At 38.3% G+C, this 19,964-nt stretch overlaps 1 protein-coding gene across 1 annotated transcript in view; it reads left to right on the top strand.

The window, feature by feature from the left end:
• The first annotated feature begins 5,305 nt into the window (after nt 1–5,305).
• Nucleotides 5,306–19,964, top strand: part of kcnh7b (potassium channel, voltage gated eag related subfamily H, member 7b) — a 43,808-nt gene continuing 29,149 nt past the window's right edge. Inside the window, exons 1-2 of the mRNA XM_011489738.4 lie at nt 5,306–5,781; nt 6,012–6,242. Coding sequence (XP_011488040.1) covers nt 5,706–5,781; nt 6,012–6,242 — 307 coding nt within the window. The 5' untranslated portion in view covers nt 5,306–5,705. The remainder of the gene's footprint in view (nt 5,782–6,011; nt 6,243–19,964) is intronic.

The raw sequence follows: 19,964 nt of genomic DNA, 5'->3' as shown, positions 1-19,964 counted from the left end.
TCTTTCCTCTTTCCAGATGACACACCTAGCACCTTCCTACCTGTTTCCCTGATAATTTCTGCTGTAGTTTCCCAGTCATCTGGAAGCTCATCCTGACCACTCAGGACCTGTCTCAACTTCTGCCTAAATTCCTCACAAGTTTCTTCATTCTGTAGCTTCCACCACCTGGTCTTCTTTTCTGTTTTCCCTCTCTTCTTCTTCCTGACCTCCAGAGTCATCTTACACACCACCATGCGGTGCTGTCTGGCTACACTCTCTCCTACCACCACTTTGCAGTCAATAACCTCTCTCAAATGACCTCGTCTGCATAGGATGTAGTCCACCTGAGTACTCCTACCTCCACTTCTGTATGTCACTCTATGTTCCTCTCTCTTCTGGAAGTAAGTGTTGACTACAGCCATTTCCATCCTTTTCGCAAAGTCCACCACCATCTGTCCCTCCAGATTCCTTTCCTTCACACCAAACCTGCCCATCACCTCCTCATCACCTCTGTTGCCCTCACCAACATGTCCATTAAAGTCTGCTCCAATAACAACTCTCTCTCCTCTGGGAAAACTCTCTATGACCTCATCCAACTCACTCCAGAATCTCTCCTTCACTTCAAACTCACAGCCAACCTGTGGCGCATACCCACTGACTACATTCACCATCACCCCTTCAATTTCTAACTTTAGGCTCATCATCCTGTCTGAGACTCTTTTCACCTCTAGAACACTGTTTACAAACTCCCCCTTCAGAATCACACCTACCCCGTTTCTCTTCCTATCAACACCATGATAGAACAGTTTGTATCCTCCTCCAATACTACGTGCCTTGCTGCCCTTCCACCTTGTCTCCTGCACACACAGTACATCTACCTTCCTTCTCTCCATCATGTCTGCCAGCTCTCTGCCTTTCCCTGTCATTGTGCCAACGTTAAGAGTCCCTATTCTCAAACCTATGTTCCTGCCTTTTCCCTTCTCTCTCTGGCCACGGACCCTTCTGCCTCCCCTCTTTCTTCGACCAACAGTAGTCAAATTTCCACCGACACCCTGTAGGTTAACAGCATCGGTGGCGGTCGTTGTTAACCCGGGCCTCGACCGATCCGGTATGTCTAAAGTGTTGTGGATGATTCGCATGGTTATTTTGGCAATTTTTACGCCGGATGCCTTTCCTGACGCAACCCTCTCTATTTATCCGGGCTTGGGACCGGCACAGAGGCAACTGGCTTGCAACCCCTGTGGCTAGATTCTTTTCGCGCAGTGTAATGTGTCCAATGTTGGTTCTACTTCAGGTTGTCCACCCAGACAGTCGTTTGAGGGAGCCAGAACAGCGAAGCTTTAATCCTTTCCTAAACCACTTCCAGAACCTGAGTAGGGAGCTTATTTGTTAGGGATTGGCAGTGGGATTTGGTCAGGGACTTCCATTTATTCAGTAGAAGTACTAAGTGACCCACTTACCTGACATATTCCCAACAACCGAAAAGTCCATCACGACATCCCTAAAACTGCAAATGCATTCTACAGAGGCAGTTAAATGACCCTCGACTTGTATTTTAAATGCATATATTTTCTAGTAAATTTGCTTGCTTTTATTTACTGAAGAGACAGGGATTGGAGAACCAAAAATACAAACAGATGAATGTTATTTATGAAATATGTATGATCTTTGTATTAGATTTTGATTTATGTGCATTAATTGTTCACACTCTTGGTTGGCCAGATGCTGCTCGATAAGTTTAGGCTAAAGCACTGGAGCTGTTTCAAAACTGTTAGTGCGGTTTTACACTCTGCATACACTTTTATTTGTTCACCACATGGCTGCAGTCTGCATAGATTAGATGCACTTGAGCTGGTTTGTGCAACCATTCTTGAAAATCAGGAAGAATTTGTGTGTGTGTGTGTGTGTGTATGTGCACATATGTGTGCATAAGTGTGAAAAAGGCTGCAGGGATTCAACTGCACATTATTAAGGTGGATGTCTCTTCTCCAACAGCCAAAGAATAAAAAAGTGGTGCTGAAACTGCAGCACCATGGACAGTTTCTTTGTCAAAGTAACCTCTGGCTTGACAAAAAGCTTGCTTCCCTCAGCACTAAGACCACACAACAATTTTTTGTGCAGCCTTTTTGATGGTCAAAACGTAAAACACAAAGGTTATAAATATGAGTTGAAATGACGGCAGAGCTGACATGTTGTATCAGATTAAAAGAAAAGTTGGTTGATTTAAAATCTTTATAGGTGACTATTAGCTCAGGGATGCAACCAAGTCATGTTAGTGCAAAGCTTAAAAGATAGCCCAAATTATCACTCCTCCCACTCTGTGCTTGACAATAAACAACGTAGTGGTGGATGTTACTGGCAGAATCACCCTACACTTCATTGGATTTTGTGTCAATTAGGCCTTCTTCCAAAGTTCTTCAGTTCACATACAAAGTTGTAAACAGTGGGTTTGCCCTCATGGTTTCATTTAGATAGATAATGTTTCTTCGTATTTTTTCTGTCAGGGAAGTCAAGATTTACCACACACAGCTGTGACATTTGTTTAATGCTTGACCTCCTTTAATATAGTTTTTCAATTATGTTGTCCTTGTCAGTAAAGCTAGTTAGAATTAGTGATGTCATGTCCTGTGACAACATCCTGCTACTGTTACTGGTCAACAGTAGCCACATGTGAAATGTTTCCTTGTGAAAAGATAATATAAAATCAATCCTTATTTATATAACCCTTTTCATATTGAATAGCAGTATGTTTTATGTTGCTGTATTGTTGCCTATTTCATGGAAGTTGTTTGTACGTTAACTTTGGGTTTTTTGGAATGTAGCTTTCACTCCATGTCTGGTGAAAAAGTCTCACTTAAAAAAAAACAGAAACTATTTTGTTGACTCATCTCATTGATATAAAGTCGTGGAACTTTGGTTAAGTTCATTCGTTTTTTTACGCCCCAATGAGCACCATATAGTGAAGCCTGTGTGGTTTATTGTTGTTGTTGTTACGTGTCTGAGCTTTGAATTAGTTAAAGATTATTCTGTAAATTCCAATTACAAGAAAAATGGCAATGGTTCTAAACGCTTTCATCATTAATGCAAACACCATAAAATCTTTTCAGATGTTTTTTGACTAAAAATGTTACGTTTTACTAAGTCAAAACTTTAAACCATCTTTCTTAGAACCCATGCAAATATGTATTTGGTTAGTAGTAAGATGCTATAACTTACCTCCGTAAGTCCTTCTGAGTTTTTACAACTTTGTTTTGTTTTACTTGTTACAATGGTAAATTATTTAAACCTTTCTTTATTAGAGATCCAGCAGTGAAAAAACAAGATACACTCAATTTCACTAAGACAACCTCCAGCTAACCTGAAAAAGAAAGTTACATCAGAAAATTGGCATATAAATAGAATTTACAAATTGAACATTCACAGAAGTATGTCTCAAAAATAAGGTCCAGCACATAACCCTGGGTTAAACAAGGATGTTTGACAGCTGTTTTGAAATGTTGGTCCACTGATGTATGTTAATTAGTGAAGTACTCAACAAAGCAGAAAGCCTTTTGCACATTCTACATACCGTAGATAAATGCACAGCTCCTCCAAATGGGCTGTTTTACTTACAATAAAGTTTCTAAGTCTGTAGAAAAGCACTTAAATTAGCACCAATAAACCAATTTTAAACAAAGTTTTTTTCATCTTAGCATACATATTGGTGATCACTCACGACTAGGCAAACAACATTGGGACATTAAGGACCATCCTTTGTCATCTGGGCAGAATAAATGGCAGAACTTAAATGCAAAATGAATCAAAAGTGGTTTGGATACCTTTCCCTACAAAATAACACATGTTTATGACTTTGTGATTTAAAAAACTGTTTCTGTCAAAAAAATGAAAAGCGATCCAACTCATTACATTCCCAGAATGTGATACTGGCCATCAATAGTTAATGCTGTGTTTTTAATCTTTAAAAACTGCTTACATATCCAATGAAGTGCTTCAAAATCCTTGAAAAAAAAAATTGATGGAGAAAAGAAAAAATTCTGAGAGCTGAAACAAGAAAAAAAAAAACTTCCCACGGAAAGACTAAACCAAGAGACTGCACCTTACTCTTCGACAAATCTACTACTAACACTAATTTCCGTTGATTAAAATGTAGAACCTCTTTGGACATTTGAAAAATAACTTTTCTTTTACATTTTCACACCAATAAAGGTAAGGTCAGGGGGTTGACAAATCAGGTATTGAAAGTATTTACATACTAATTTCAGTATAAACAGTTTCAGTAGTTATATCTCAATCTGTTCTAGCATCATTTAGATTTAGATCAATTACCTTCCTCAAAGAAATAAAGTTTACACTTTGTGAACATGGGGATTCTTGGACAAAAAGTCATCAGCTGCATGAAAACTGCATTTAGTCCTACTCCAATCATTTTTGATATATTAGTCTTTTAACTGTGATCATGCTAAGGCAAAATTTTAAAAACCTGTGTTGTGTTCTGGGACATAGTATCTGCAAAGCAGCAGGAGTTTATCGGAAATATGCCTCTGAGATGGAGTGTTAAAAACACCAAAGAAAAAACACAAATTTAATTGGAGTGGGTCTTGGTCCAATAAAGTTTACAGTCTATGTATTTTTACTGTTTTAGCAATTCCATAAATTTAAAACAAAATTGAGAAGACAGGAAACACAGTTTGTCAGATTTTGACAGAAGCTAAATTAAATTAATTAAATAAATAAAAACACTTCAGTAAATATCATCCTTTGGTCCCTAAAATGAATATTTGAATCATACATTTTTGTTGTTTTGTTTCACAGCAGCTTCAGGCATGGAGGCAGTGCACTGATGATATGGGCTTCTTTTGAGGCCACTGGACCAGTCCAACTTGGATTTTATTGAGCAAACGGTGAACTCATCTGTACACCAAAGCCCTGTTGACTCTGACATGAAGCCATCTGTCTGTCAGCTAAAGCTCGACTGAAATTGGGTCATATCACAAGACAATGATCCCAGCACACCATATCTACAGGAGAAAGCCGAATAAAGAAGAACCCAAATGTTCCAATGATCCTGACTAACTTCCAGCCCATCCCTGTTTGTGTTTTAGAGGGAAACCCATGAAGAGCTTACAGATGACAACGGAGTGAAGCAGTGTTGACTATGAGTAAAACTACATAAATCCACTCCAAAGTCAAAAAGATGACGCTTTAATGTACCTTTTTCGGTTGTGATAATCTGCTTTGGCTCTCCAGTTAAAGAAGTCTGTCTCCCTGGAGGAGGAGAAGGAGGAGGGGTGTTTTCACACGGGGGCATTGGAAGAGCTGCAGCAGCAGTGACACAGGAGGGGGGTACCCGAGGTAGAGCGCGCATAAGCCCGCTGGGAGCAACGTCACTCCCCTTGACATATTAACCGCTGCCCACTGCGAGCGCACAGCACAGCACAACCGCGCGCGTCTGGATCCCATCCATCCTCGACACGAAATGCGTTGCGAACTGAGCCACACAAACCTCCCCGGTTCCGTGCTACTCGGCGAGGAGGCATTTAAACGCACGGGCACCCAAGCGGGCTGAAGAAGTCCGCGACCAAGTGCGCAGGTTAGTCTGAGGAGGGAAAGTGCGCTGCGCGTCGAGCATGGTCAAGGAAACGGCACAAAGAGACAACATTGGCAACTTCGGGATTTACTTGTAAAGGCGCTTTTACTGGAGATCTGGAAATAATCTTTAAATAATCATGCCTGTAAGAAGAGGTCACGTTGCGCCACAAAACACGTTCCTTGGATTAATTATTCGGAAATTCGAGGGTCAAAGTAAGTATCTTGGGATTTATTTATTTAATTGTGCGCATGTGAATAAATATTACATTTTTTCATAATTCATCCAACTACATCAACTTATTTCAATATCAAATTAAAATCAGTTTTGTGTGATTTTGGTAGATATTTACTTTTTTTTAAAAAATAGTTTAAGAATGATTAGCGCCATAACCATCTTAATTTTTCATTTAAGAAACCTTCTCATATTTCTTCTTCTCCTGCAGACCGAAAATTTATAATAGCCAATGCCAGGGTGGAAAATTGTGCTATAATCTACTGCAACGATGGCTTCTGTGAGATGACAGGCTTCTCCAGGCCAGATATCATGCAGAGGCCCTGCACCTGTGACTTCCTTCATGGAGACCTGACAGACAAGGATGCCATCAAGCAGGTGACTCAGGCTGTGCTTGGGTCTGAGGAGCGCAAAGTGGAGATCACCTACCACCGGAAGGATGGTGAGTAACTGACATGGCACAATGGTGACTTTCACTCCAAGCCTCGACGGTGAGAGGAGTCTTTTGTTGACGACTGAGCTGCAAAGAGAGAGGATAGCCTTACCAGGCTGCTGCAGCTACTCTCACTCTCCGCTTCATGATGCGGCCTGTCACTTGCACACTAACGACCCAGAGTCAGTTACAAGCTGCAAACCCCACCTTTCCTACCCCAGGGTAGGAAAACATCTTGGGTAAAGAAATCCATTCCGTGGTTTTTGTTAGTTTTCTGAGGCATTATACTGATACACGTGATAATATTTTGCATCCTTACACCTGCAAAAGAGTTTGCACAGGATTTAAATTATTGGACTAAAATTAGTACAGGTAAACTCACAATTATAGTCTTTTAAATCTGTTTCTATTATTGTGACAGTACCTGTTAATGGAACCCAATGTGTTCATAAATGCCATAATGTGATTTACAGTCAACATCTTAATAAAAATAATTATTTTTTTGTCTTTAAACTATTATCATTTCAGGTCTTAAGCCCACTAAATAAGCATGCCTTTATTTACCCATGCAAGGGAAAATCCATTTGCATAAACTGTGCTTCTTGGTTTTTCTTTTTTACATATAAATGCATAATTTAGTGGAATGGAGAGAAAAAAAGCAATAAAAGCTGGGTCGGGTCATTCATTATGAACGGGGTTCTAAAGTTCGATTGGGTGTAGGAAGCGATGATCACAGTAAGAGACCATAAAAAAGACAGATGTTGAAATTGTGACATCAGCCGCTGGTTGATGTGCTCAGATTTTGAAGTCTTTTCTTCTTTGAATGAACAACAATCATGCTCATCTTTAAACCACTGATGCAAACAGTGAACATGAGAGAGCTGTGGAAATCACAATTTTGGGTTTAACCGTTAGGTCAATGAAATGATAAATATTTAATAGAGATATGAATTATTAGCGGAATTTTGCAAAAAATGAATTTTTATCAGTTAAATTACTTTAAAATAGAAATTTGCTATGTTTAGACCTACCAGTTTTCCTAGATTGTTTTGAGGTGCATTTACTTTTCTGTAATTATTTCGATTAGTTATTTCTAGTAAAGGTTCACATCTGCTGTACACAGTGATCACTTACTATTATCATTTCTATAAATGTGGTTTTTGAAAGCTTTGAAAAATGTACTGGGGTTTGTGGTTTAAAGGGTATGAATGTCTGGCCATGAATGATGCACAGCAGAGAAAGCAATCCGGAGTCAGAGAAATTTAATATAATGTTTCCACTCAGTGGCTTAAATCCCCGGATTGACCACCTCCTGCTGTGGTCTCACAGGAGCACGGCTCTGCACAGAGAAAAGCTGAAATCACACCTTACACCCCTGGATCACTTTTCCTCTTCACTCATTGGGACTTATTGGTACAATAGCACCAGTTTGAGGGGATTTAGATCAAATCTGACGCGTGCAAATAAAGTATTATTATAATTACCACGCCCATAACATGCTAAAGTTATCTGAAGTGACACATACGTGTATTTACAATGGCATGATTAATTGTGTTGGTTTAAAAAGTCATAGACTGATATTTTTGCTTCTTTTTTGGTCTGCCCCCGTGTAAAACCAACAATTTTGGGTGCTGTAATTGAAGCCAGCTCTTTATAATTGGTTTGTTTAAAAAATAAAAAGCTGCAACCTAATCTTTTACTAAGTGGCTATGAAGTGGAAGCCATTGTCCTGTACCGAAAACAGAAAATGGTACAGGGAGATGTCTTAACAAAAACTGGAGATTTGAATTGTTCTGCAGCTTCATGCTAAACTGTTTCACTAGCTCTTCTAACACATTACATGTAAAATTGTCCTCATTATCTAAGGCTTACCTTTAGTTTAACCCTTGTGCTATCTTAGATGACCCCACCCTTACTTTGACGTGTTCTCCCTACCATGACAAAGGTGGATAAAGGTGGAAAGATTTCATGTAATCCATGGACACCAGTGAAGATCACAAATCATTGAAGAAAAAAGGTTTAGAGCACTGTCTAGTGGGTCTAGATGACCCAAATCCCAACGTTAAAGTGCCTAGGATAGCACAAGGGTTAAAGGTACACCAACTGTGAAACGAAGCACATTTATCATCCCTACAGAAATGTGCACGCACAGATTATTCAAAAACAAACAGAACACTACTTTTTCAGGAGACTCCAGTTTAAACACTCCTTAACCCTTTACACTACTCATCCAAGATAAAATCAATTTAAATATGTTTCCTTGGGCTGCCTATCGTCTTAGGGGAGTTACTCACAGAATCAATGTTTAAAAATATTTTTTTGTAAATCTGGGCTGCACAGTTATTGCTCTCGCTTCACAGTGAAAAGGCCCTGCTTTGAATCTAGGCCTGGACCTTTGTGTGTGGAGTTTGCATTTTCTCCCCGTGCGTTCATTGGTTTCCTCTGGGCACTCCTGCTCCCACCAGCAATTCAAAAACATGCTTCATAGGTTAATTTGTTACTCTGTTAAAGTGTCCCATGTGCATGTGTGAGTGGGAGTGATTGTGTGACTTTCAATGGACTGGCGACCTGTCCAGGGTGAACTCTGACTTTGCCCAACAGTAGCAGGGACAGGATATAGTGGGTTAGGAAAATGGATGGATGTTTTCTAAATGTGGTCTACTGTTTGGTTAAGCTGGCAGTTAAAGGGTTAAAAAAAAGTTTACATAGCTGCTCTTCATAAAGTAGCATTAACAAACTAAATATCTATAGTTGCATCGCTATACAGGTAAAATGCTCAACGTCCATTGAAGCCTGATCTAAATATCCTTAAGTTTCTGTGTTTTAAAGACCCACTTCAATGAAAATCATGTTTTTGGTGTTTTAAAATGTTCTTTTAACATTTTCCCAAAATTTATATCTGTGTATTTCTTTATTCAAATCACTGTGAATCGTTAGAAAACCCTTTTTTATTTTGGCTTAAAGGGGCATAATTATTATTAAAACCCAGGGAACGCTTTTACAATAGATTAATATATGATTGGAGTGGGACCTAAAACAGACACGTATGCGAGTTTTACTTGCTGGTTGCAAAGATAACTTTTCTTGAGCCATTTTTGGCATGAACTGCTTGACTTCTCATAGTTCCAGACTTCTTGATATTGAATCTGGAATGTCCTTTAGAAGACATGGATCCAACTGAAACATGTGCATTTTGAAATGGTGGGGAGGGAGAATAAGTTGCAAAATTCTTTTCCAAATCATGGTGAACTTTTATTTTGACCCCAAAACCGTGTTTATTGGTAATGCAACACTAAGGCAAAATACAAGCACAAAAGTCCTTTAAGGAGTGAAAGCAGAAGGCAGGAAGTAATATTTTATTCAAAAATTCTGAGCCGAGGTCTTAATTTTTAATTGTGAGTTTGGTGAAAATCCAAGCAATGGATACAAGTTTAATCTATTATTAGCATTCAGGTCACTTTCCTCTTATACTTTTTTATTTATTTATTGTTTGCTTTGCTAATGGCACACAAGCCAGGAGCCAACTGCTTAACAGGGATTTTTTGCAAAAACCTGCAAAAATAAAAAATAAAATTGAGAGCAGAACAGCTTAGTTTATGATAAAAGGATATTTTTAAGCAGCTTCCTTTCATTCCCCATCCTTCCATGATGTTTGCATCTCCCTTACTGCAAATCTACGCTGTCACGTGCCTGTAATGTTTGAGGAGTTGTGAATGAGAGACCATCTTACATTATCTCTGCCTACAGTCTCAACAATCCTCCCTGGGGTGCATCACAGCTTTGAGACACAACTCTTAATACTTCTCAGATGTATTTGCAGCGAGTGTGTGTGCTCATGAATAAAGATGTCAGGGCTGACAGTGCAGCGATTGGGAATGAGCAGCTTACAGAGTAAATGCATTTAACTGGTATGGAGGACACAATTCATGCTTTCCAAGTGCTGTAGGGGAATGAAAAATTCATGCCATCCTTGTGAGCAATGAACCTATTGATTCTAGTCGGCCAACAAATTGAAGTTGATGGCTGGAAATTGAAAGTATTCAATGTATATCCTCCTCACACCATTTAAGTGACCATTTAAAAAAAAAATCAAACAATCCTTTGCATAAAACGCTCCTTTGTTGTGTGAGCCAAAAATAATCAAATAAACCGATTACTTGTGTCCTTTTACTATCTTTATTGAATCCAAAACAACTGAAGGCCTTGTTTGAAGAAAAAAAAAACTAGGATTTTATGAAAACCTTAATCTGCTGACTAAAACCTTTTAACTTCTCTATCCTTGAGAGCGTAAAGCGTATGCTTTTGCTGTATGTTACTATCTCCTCATCTTCATCAATATTTTCAGGTGTAAACTAAATCAATAATTTCTTGTGTTCTGGGGGTAATGTTTTTTATCAGTATTTTAGTAAGTACATGGAAGTTTTGATGGTAGAATTTGTATTTTTATATAATCTGAGACTCAAAAGTCTTGCTTTTGTTCCCCCATTCACAACGACCATGAGAAGATTTTTAAAAAGTAAGATTTGGATTTGATGACGGCACGTGGCATCAAAAGCAACAAAGCTTTGGCCTTTTTTTTTCACTGAAAAGGCAAAAAAAAGTTAAGCAGCTTATGTGTATTCTTAGAAATTAAAAGTATTGGAACAACGTGAGAGCACACCAAAGTCTTCTGCTATTCGAGGACTGCAACTATTTATTCCCCCTCATTTCTTCATCTCAACGTGCAGAACCAAAGGCAGTTTTGGAGAAGATGCCACTTATACAATTGTCTTCCAACAGGGATGCATTATCAATGAGATAAATGCTTTCAGTCAGTAGTTTTCTAAAGCTATCTCATTCCACAGGGTGTAATAATACTTTGTACCTCAATGAGTCTTGACAAAAGGAAGCTGAAACCATGAAGCAGGCAGAAGCTAAATGGATAATAGCTACATAACAGTGAGAGCCTAGCTGACTGTTCTGGAACATTTGGTGCGCGTGGGTGCAGGGTTTCATAGGTGCCTCCCCACCAAGGGGACCGAAGGGCCAAGTGCTCCAGCTGAGGGTCCAGTGACAGAAGAGTGAGTCCTTGCAGTACACAAGGTGTGTGGCAGAACACTTGGATGACTAAAGTCTAAAAGAGCATATTCATTTTTAATCATGGTAAACCGTCTTTGGTGTCTTGCACTTCAATTTTCCTCATCTAGTGTCATATCAATTCATCCATGCATCCATGCTTCATTATGTTCAGGGTTGTGGAGAGGCTAGCATGAATCCCAGCTGTCACTGGGCAAGAGGCAGGGTACCAGTCCAGCAAAGCCTTCAATCCCCAGGCAGCCTCCTGTCTAAACACTAACAGCTTAGCTCCTGAGATCAGGTGTGCCACTCTATCATTGGGCCTCTCAGGGGCAAATCAGACAAATAGCCCTTTTCCACTTGGACCTACTCTGCATTGCTCTACCTAGTTTTTTTATGTCATGGATTGGGCCTACTACTTCTTTGTGTGGTCAAACTGTGCCAAGCTCTTTATCTGTGCAATTTCATGAATCACCAATTAGTTAAGACTTATACTTTGTACTTGTGCTACTACTTGTACTGGTGCATTTGCAATTTTAAACACTTGGCACTTCTGTTTTAAAAAAGACGCTACAAAAGCAGAGTCCCTGATTGGTCGAAGTTTAACTGGTTTAACTTTTGTCATGTGTTTAATGGCAATGCGTTTTGTATGTAGAGCCCGAAAACAGACTTATAACTATGAGAGTTTTGAATGTGGTAGCCCGCACAAGCATACATAGGGTTTTTAATTGGGAGTGGTCGCTCGAATGTGTGTTTCTGAGCCCGGTCTGAACATAGCAATGGATATAAACTCAACTTATCCCTTCTGGATGACTCTTTTAGTGAAATGGGATTTCCAGCAGCCTAAATAAAGCAGAGAACGCAAAAATTCAGAGAGCACAAATTTGCACAAAAAAACCCCCTCAATTTCCACCTCTCTCTTAAGTGAGGGGTTGTAAAGTTTAATGGAGTCTCTCCCATGCACATAAAATACACATTTAAACACAAAATATTAATTTGCAGTTATAGGGTTTTTGTAAAACATTTATATTTTGGTCTCCATCAAATCATTTTTTTCTGAGCAGGAGTGTGAGCAAAAGGTGCTGAGCATTCAGAGCACACACACAAAAAAGGAAAAGAATGAAAATAAATGCAGAGCAGATCTAAAGTGCACATAATGAAAAAGTCATCTTTCTTCTTCTTAATTCTGCTGCATGAATCTCCTGTAATTTTCAAGAGTGTTTCAGTTCTGCTCTCAGGATTAAATGTGATCAAAAAATACTCAGGCAGAGATGTGTGGTCAGGAAAGGCAGGTGAAGCTGTGCCTCACCTAAATCCTCCTCACCTGCCATCATAGGATGAATTAGAGAGATGCAATCATATTTCCCCACCAATCTGAGCTACAAATGCAATTTCTGTGTGATTTAAATAATTTTAATAATTTTTATGATCAAAATCATTGTATTTTGGGTACTTCCTGTTCAATTACAGCGTGGGCTGTGAGACTACACAATTGAGCTCTGCCTCACAATGGATGGCGCAATCCCAGGCAAACTGAGTTAAGCCCTTTTGTTGTTTCAGTGTGTGATACCATACAAGATTTCCATACAACAGTTAATGTATTTCACTATCACTTATTTAATGTTAGGATCAGATGTAAAGTTGCACTGAAAAGACATGAGATGAGGCAGGCGGGAGCTCTCTAAAGACCCAAATAACTCAATTTAAAATACCTTTTTGGCTAAAAAAGCATGCAAGATGAACTCAATTACCCAGAGATTGCTAACCACCAAACCATGCTGCTCATATGAGTTCTTTCACTAAGCAGTTGTAGAAAGCTAAGCAGAATTTAAGATTATGAAGCAGAGAATGATTGGATGAATTTAAACAGAAGTGAAGCAATGTCTGAGCTGCAGGAGCTGCTAGTTATTCCTAATGGCTCTGAGGATGATGATTGAAGATGAAATTAGGCCAGGCTATCTAGCTTCAAGAAGATATTAAGATATGGCCACAAGCCTCAAGGGTTCCAACAAAGGGTTAGATTGCATGGTTTCTCCCTGAGTATCCAAGTCCTGATAGGTTATGCCCCAGTTATGTTATGCACTGGCTTAAACAGAATAGCCTGCAAGCAGAAAAACGTCAGATAACATTAGGAAAGCTTTTTTGTACCAGACAGTTGTTCAATGCCTGTGTTTAATGGCTGCAGTGATGGAGAGTGCACTGAAAGACGGATACAAATCCTAAAATCACCCTTTCCTAGTTTTACTTAAAGCAGATACGGTTTTACTGAATATTGTAAACTCCAAATAAACCACAAAATGTTTTAGCCTTTTGTACAGAAATGATCAGATAATGAAAAAAATATTTCTTATTTCCTACAACCATATGTGTGTATGAATCTTTAATACATAATCAGCACATTTCTGCTTGGCCTTTGAGAGGTCATTGTAATTGAGTCCAGAGAATCACTTGATAAAGCAGCAATGTTTTAATAATTGATTATGGAAATGGGATAATGTAGTATAATTTCCATTATGAAAAAAGGATCTTGCCCTCACATGCTGATTATTTATTCAGACATCTGTAAAAACATTTCTTGGCTGTCAGGAAAACAGAAGACACATTTTTAAGAAAATAATAGACATTCCTACCCCCATAACCAGTAGGAACTGCAGAAATTCTCAGAGATGTTCATTTTAAATAGTGTTGGTTAAAATACTTCAAAAAAGTAATTAATTACTTTACTTAGTTACTGGATCAAAATTGTAATTAATTTACTTGACTCTAACTATTCTAAAAAATAATTCACTACTCGTTACTTTACTATTTTTCCTCTTGTATACAAACTCTCGAGGGCAAAACAGTTTGCTCAAACTTGACCCCTTGTCTTTAACTTAACTTTTTTTTAAAGCAATGACCTTGTGAAAAATATGAATCCGGTTCAAGACATAACCCTACTTTTATTAGAATTCAGACAACAGTGTGAAAAATGACACAAAAACACATGTAGTCTATGCCACTGTTCAAAGTAAAATGTGGGGGGAAAACCTGTGATGCCTATATTCATATCTATCAAATTTAAAATAAAGCCACTCTTTTGAGAACACAAAGAACTATTTAATGCCTCCATGTTCATTTTCACTGACTCTAGGTATTCCATAACAATGAGTTTCACCTGTTTCTCTCTCCACGTCTGCCTTTTGTGCAGAGTTCTTAGCTGCGCTAACTCATATTGACCAGAGACGCAGTCACAGGCAACTTAGATAGAAAAATAAAATAAGAAAAGATGAAATATTATAGAAAAAAATGTCTTTTTCCTGGGAGTCCGCTCTTGTCCTTCATACCAAAGAGCCGGTTTAGAGTTGTTTCATTCGCAACCAACTGATCACTACACTGGGCGGGTCTTTGCTCTGCTGCTCACCTGCTGTTCCTCTGGGAGGAGAAGACTCCTTGCAGCATCTCTTTTGTCTCATCTTTGAGCCAGGTTGGAAAGCAATGTGACTGCAGCAATGAGGGCATATCTGTACTTTGACCGATCCCATCTTTGTTTTTCTTTTTTAATTTACCTCCGTCTCGTTTCATTTGACCAAGAGAAAATGTCAGAACCTATAAAACCTAAGTAGTGAAGGAAGTCGGGTTTCTGTAGTCCAGTAATTGTAATTAATTACCGAAATATGAAGTGTAATTTGGTACGTTCCTCTGTTACTGACAAAAGTAATTAAATTGCTTTGTAATCCGTAACCCCAACACTGATTATAAATGGCAGCTGTAACAATGGCTGGTCTTAGCATGAGGTTTTGAGGTTAAGAAAGAGATAAAGATGATGAATTAGATTTAAACTCTAAATGGACACTAACCCACACTTCTGCAGTTCATTTATAAAAGCCAAGGTTAATGGGGGGAATATAAAAATGGAAATATGAAGAAGCAAAAAATGCAAACGCAAGGTACTTCAATGTAATTTAACATAACACACAGACTTAAAATTAAATTTACAATATAAAAGTCTTAAAAAAAGGGAATTGAACTTACCTTAGAATATAAATATACACACAATGCATATTACTTTCACATTTTAACAATTTAAAACTTTTTTTAATTTTTGAGACAAAAATGACAAACTTGATACGCTTTCTGAGGTAAAGGGACAAAAAAAAAAGAGTGTTAACCACGACAAAGTTTTCAAAAGTAATAATAAGGGTAGCGTTCCTTTGAATAACACGGCTCCTTCATTTCCTATCATTAGAGAAGTAACTCATTTTCCTTGTCTTTATTGGTTTTGTGATGATTGTTCAACATTCAGCTACAGTACACGGCAATGTAAAGCAATCATTAAATACATTTTTGCATTGAGTAAGGAAGACGAAAAACTCGTATATAATTTGATTTTGCATATTGAGCTGTGTTTGCACAGCTGGGTTTGTTTTCACCAAACTGATGTCCTGCAGTGTGTTACAACAGTTCAACAGTACCTGCAGTGTTGTTTCACCTCAGAAAATGTTGCATGTATAAATACTACGCACACAAATAACTGCACAAACGTCTTTGCAGAGCCACACATACATAAATACATATGCACACTGATTTACATGCACATATGTACACATACACACGCCAAACATGTATCCAAATTGCACAAATACAAATATCTGTGTTGGTCCAATGGTGAGGCACCTGTGCTCAAATGAGTGTGTTTTTTTGAAAAGGTACAACAATGTCACGGAATATGTTTAAAAGTCCAGAACGCCCTGCACAGAATCCACAGCAGATAGCACAGTACCAGTGACAGCCGAGGGTCCTCAGATACCTCCCCCTCAAAGGGACATTCAACCCCAGAAAACTCAACAACAGCTACCTAAAATCAGGACCAAAGGAGTCCCAGCTCCCAGAGAGCAGGAGAGCCCAGGGAGTGCAAGCCCCAGCCTAAACAGAAACTGGTCCCTGTGCTCCACCAATCCTAGATGAGGGGCCTGCCATTGCCCAGGAGTCTTGAGCAACATGCCCACAAACCCCATAGAATAATTAGCCTCTCAAAAGATTCCCGCATGAATCTCCAGATGGGTCATTAACTGGACCTCAATTAAATCCAGCACAGGGCAGCGAGAAGGACCACCCTTCCCCGACCACGTGGCGACGAGGGCCAGAGGTGTTCTACAGGACAGAAAATAAAAATAGGAAGATAGGTCTGACCAAGCTCCAAGACATGGCCAGAAATTCCAGGGATCTCCCACTCCATGAGGACATGGGGCCACCAGGGAAACAACCATTGTATGAGCTGCTGGTCTTTGAGTAATGTGTGAGTGGGTTATGTTTTTAACAAAGCGTGTTAGTATTAAAAAGGATAGTTACAATTTAGTGAATGGGGTGGATGGTGTCCAATCACCCTGCAATCAAAAATCAAGAATGGATCAAATTGTACTGTCGGCGTTAACAACTTAACGCAGCAAACCAAAGGTAGGCGGTAAAACAACACTAAACTGAAGTTTGTCTATGCAGGACAAGCAGAAAAGGGGAAGTAATCATATCAGGGCGGTTTAGTATCTAGCAAACTGAAAGCCACCAGACCACATGAACTGATGCAGAAATTCAATTAAAAATACTTCATTAGTTCCCAATGGAAATTAAGAAATGTCAAAAGAGCAATTACAATTTCCAACAGGAAAATAACTTTATTAATGAAACCTTGAAAATGGTACCACGGACATGATTTAACCACTTTTCCTCTATGCTGACAGAGAACAAAATGGTCTTTTTCGATAAAGAATATCGGCTTTAAGTAGTAATCCATTCCATTCTTTACTACTCTCTGACTTTCTTCTTCTAAGATGCATCTAGTGAGCATTTGAACTGTAAATATTCCAGCAGCCATTAATTCTGTCCTGTCTTGCATGTCAGTAGTATTTTTAAGTGAGAACAGGCTTAGACCTTTGATTTGATAACCCCCCATGTGACGTTGATGGTTTGTGTCAGTGATGCTTGATATATTCAAGCCTACAAATGTTTCTAATGGAAGAGTATGATGCAGTGAGATAAGGAAGACTACTGAGTTTACCGTGATGCCAATTACTTAGCCTGGTTTAGATAACAGTTTAGACAACAGCAATAGAGTCAATTGAAAGCAGTTTTGTTCCATCATATAATGAGGATCATGTAAGGTTCTAGCTGTTGTGGTTTTGACAAAATTGATACCAATGCTAATTTCTTAACATCCAAATCCAAAAATACACTGAGTTTTCATGTGAAGATTGTTGCTAAAGGTCCAACAAAAGATCGATAGGATAGTAACAGGAACACCTTCATAAATAAGTTAAAAACATCTCTTGAAAATGAAGGATAAAGGCTAATTGCCACTAAACCCTAAACAATAAGGACACAAAAGGCTACAAGACAGAGGATCTGATCAACAGCAACTGTAAACCATAGACTTAAGTACTGAATGGAAGTAATTAACCCAAACGGAAACAGTTGAGATGATTGGAAACTCAAACAGGTGTAATTGTGACACACTGAAGAAGAGCAAAAGAAAACGTCACAGACCATCTAAACATCACATGACTCAAATAACATAAAAGGGGGGAAAAACAGGAAGAGCTAAGAGGAACAAGTTTCACACTAAAGAAACACAAATTTTGGCTTTGAGAGATAGATTACATACAGTAATATATATGTATATATATAATATTTATATATATTTTTATACATTTATATATTTAAATATTTATATATTCATATATTTATATATTGATACAACCCGGTATATACCGTACGCAAAAATAAATAAACACAAGCAACACATTACATCAAAGCAAAGACCCAAATAGCACCTGAACCAAATTTATAAACTATTTACTGATGCATGACTTAGCATGTTACTTTTTCAGTAAGTGCAGTAGCAAATTACTATTCTGATCTGTTCATTGCAATGTTCCAGTAAAGTCAAGATAAGGCCAATTAGGGGGGGCTGTTTAATTACCATAATACTAATTCCTGGGAGATTGCTCGACATGTTATGCCTGGTTTTCGTCTTGAAACGCACATTTCAACTGATGATCTAATTTGCTCAGATGTGTGTAACCACCCAAGTCAATGACAAGACATCACATCCAATATTACAACTACTGACTGTTCTGGTTGGGTTCATCTGGTTGATCAGTAATCTCTGTTTTACCCTGACTTGATTATTTGACCTTTTTCTGAAGACAAACACCAAATGTGTAACCTTTTGAAAACACGTAAAGGCCTAATTTTATGTGTAAATAGAAAAGAAGTGCCTTTAACCCAGTGATTTTACATATTGCTCCTAGGCTTTTGGTCCATTGCACCTTATGCATGTCTCCTCAGCCTCCAAAACTCCAAGATGACAGTGTGTAAAGGCCAAATGCATGTTTAAAACATTACTTCTTGCACTAATAGGTGATGTCAAGTTCAATTTGTTATTTCATTGTACTGAAAATAATGGTGGTTTTTATTGCAGACTGTGAATGTCCTTTTTAATCAGTCTTGATGATATGTTCTGCATTTATATGTTTAAGCTTTTAGGATGTTTTTAAAAATACTAATGAATACCTGGAATAACTAAAAATGTAGCAGTATACCTCATAAGCAACTGTTTTTCTTTAAGTTTTGTATGCAATAGAGTGAGATATTTAAAACAAATCCAGTGTTAATAGATATCAAATGACTTCATTATCAAAAGGTATATTAACCACTAAAAGCCTCATCCTCTTTAGGGTCGGGGTATTGTGGCCTATACCAGCTGTCATTTAGCAGGAGGCTTGGCACACCTTGACTAAATCAAGATAATAAACTCAGCAGAAACATTTCTGGACCAAGGTTTACCTTAACAGATTGGGAAACAACGATCATGCCTAAAGGCTAAGCTATGGGGGTCCTTCTCATCTGCCCCCCTGCTGAATGTCACCTCTACCAAAACAGATCAAGAAAAGCTTCCTGGAAGTGTGACGCCACAGGAACACAACTGTGCAGTCTTTACTTTGAGCTCCAAATACAGCTTTTTCACCACTTATCTAAACTAGCATGTGATCTTGTATTCTGGCCAACTTGTTATCTGAGAGAAGATCAGGGAGGTTTTTTCTGCCCCTCACGCTTGAAATGTGCCATGTGATCAGCAAAGTTATTAACAGTTTATAGAAAGGTGGCTAATCACACATAAATGTGTTAAATGTGTCTTTTTTGTGACTTTCAGTTTCCACTTTGAACAATATCTCTTATATAATAACATTTCAAATTTACCCGCACTTAATATTCTTTTAGGAAAACAAATATAAAGCCTTCAATTAAATAATCTTAATAAAGTCAATCCTCAAAGGAAAGTTTAATTTTATGAACAGTGACAACACAGAAGACACGCAGTCAGATTGGGGCATTATTTCACTTTTTATGGTTAAAATACAAAAGTCATCACTAAATTTGGATTTTTTAAAGTGATTTTCATTCCATGAAAGACACTTTATCATGGTAATGATTTTGACAATAGATTCTGTTATAGAAATACAGGAGGTTTTTTGCAGCAGAAATCTGTCCAACAACTCTGGCATGTTAAGACAGACCAAGCTTGTTATATTTAGTCAGACAGCAAGTCCGCTGCTAATGAATGCTGCTGGCAGGGTGTCTGTGAGCCCGGAGGACATTACAGGGAACACTGGTAATAATTGTCCTCTGTGAATATGAATAACA

This window comes from Oryzias latipes, chromosome 21 (genome assembly GCF_053564925.1).
Source record: "Oryzias latipes strain Hd-rR chromosome 21, Olatipes_Hd-rR_3.1".
Classification (NCBI taxonomy): Eukaryota; Metazoa; Chordata; class Actinopteri; order Beloniformes; family Adrianichthyidae; genus Oryzias; species Oryzias latipes.
This window is presented reverse-complemented; position numbering and strand designations above follow the sequence as displayed.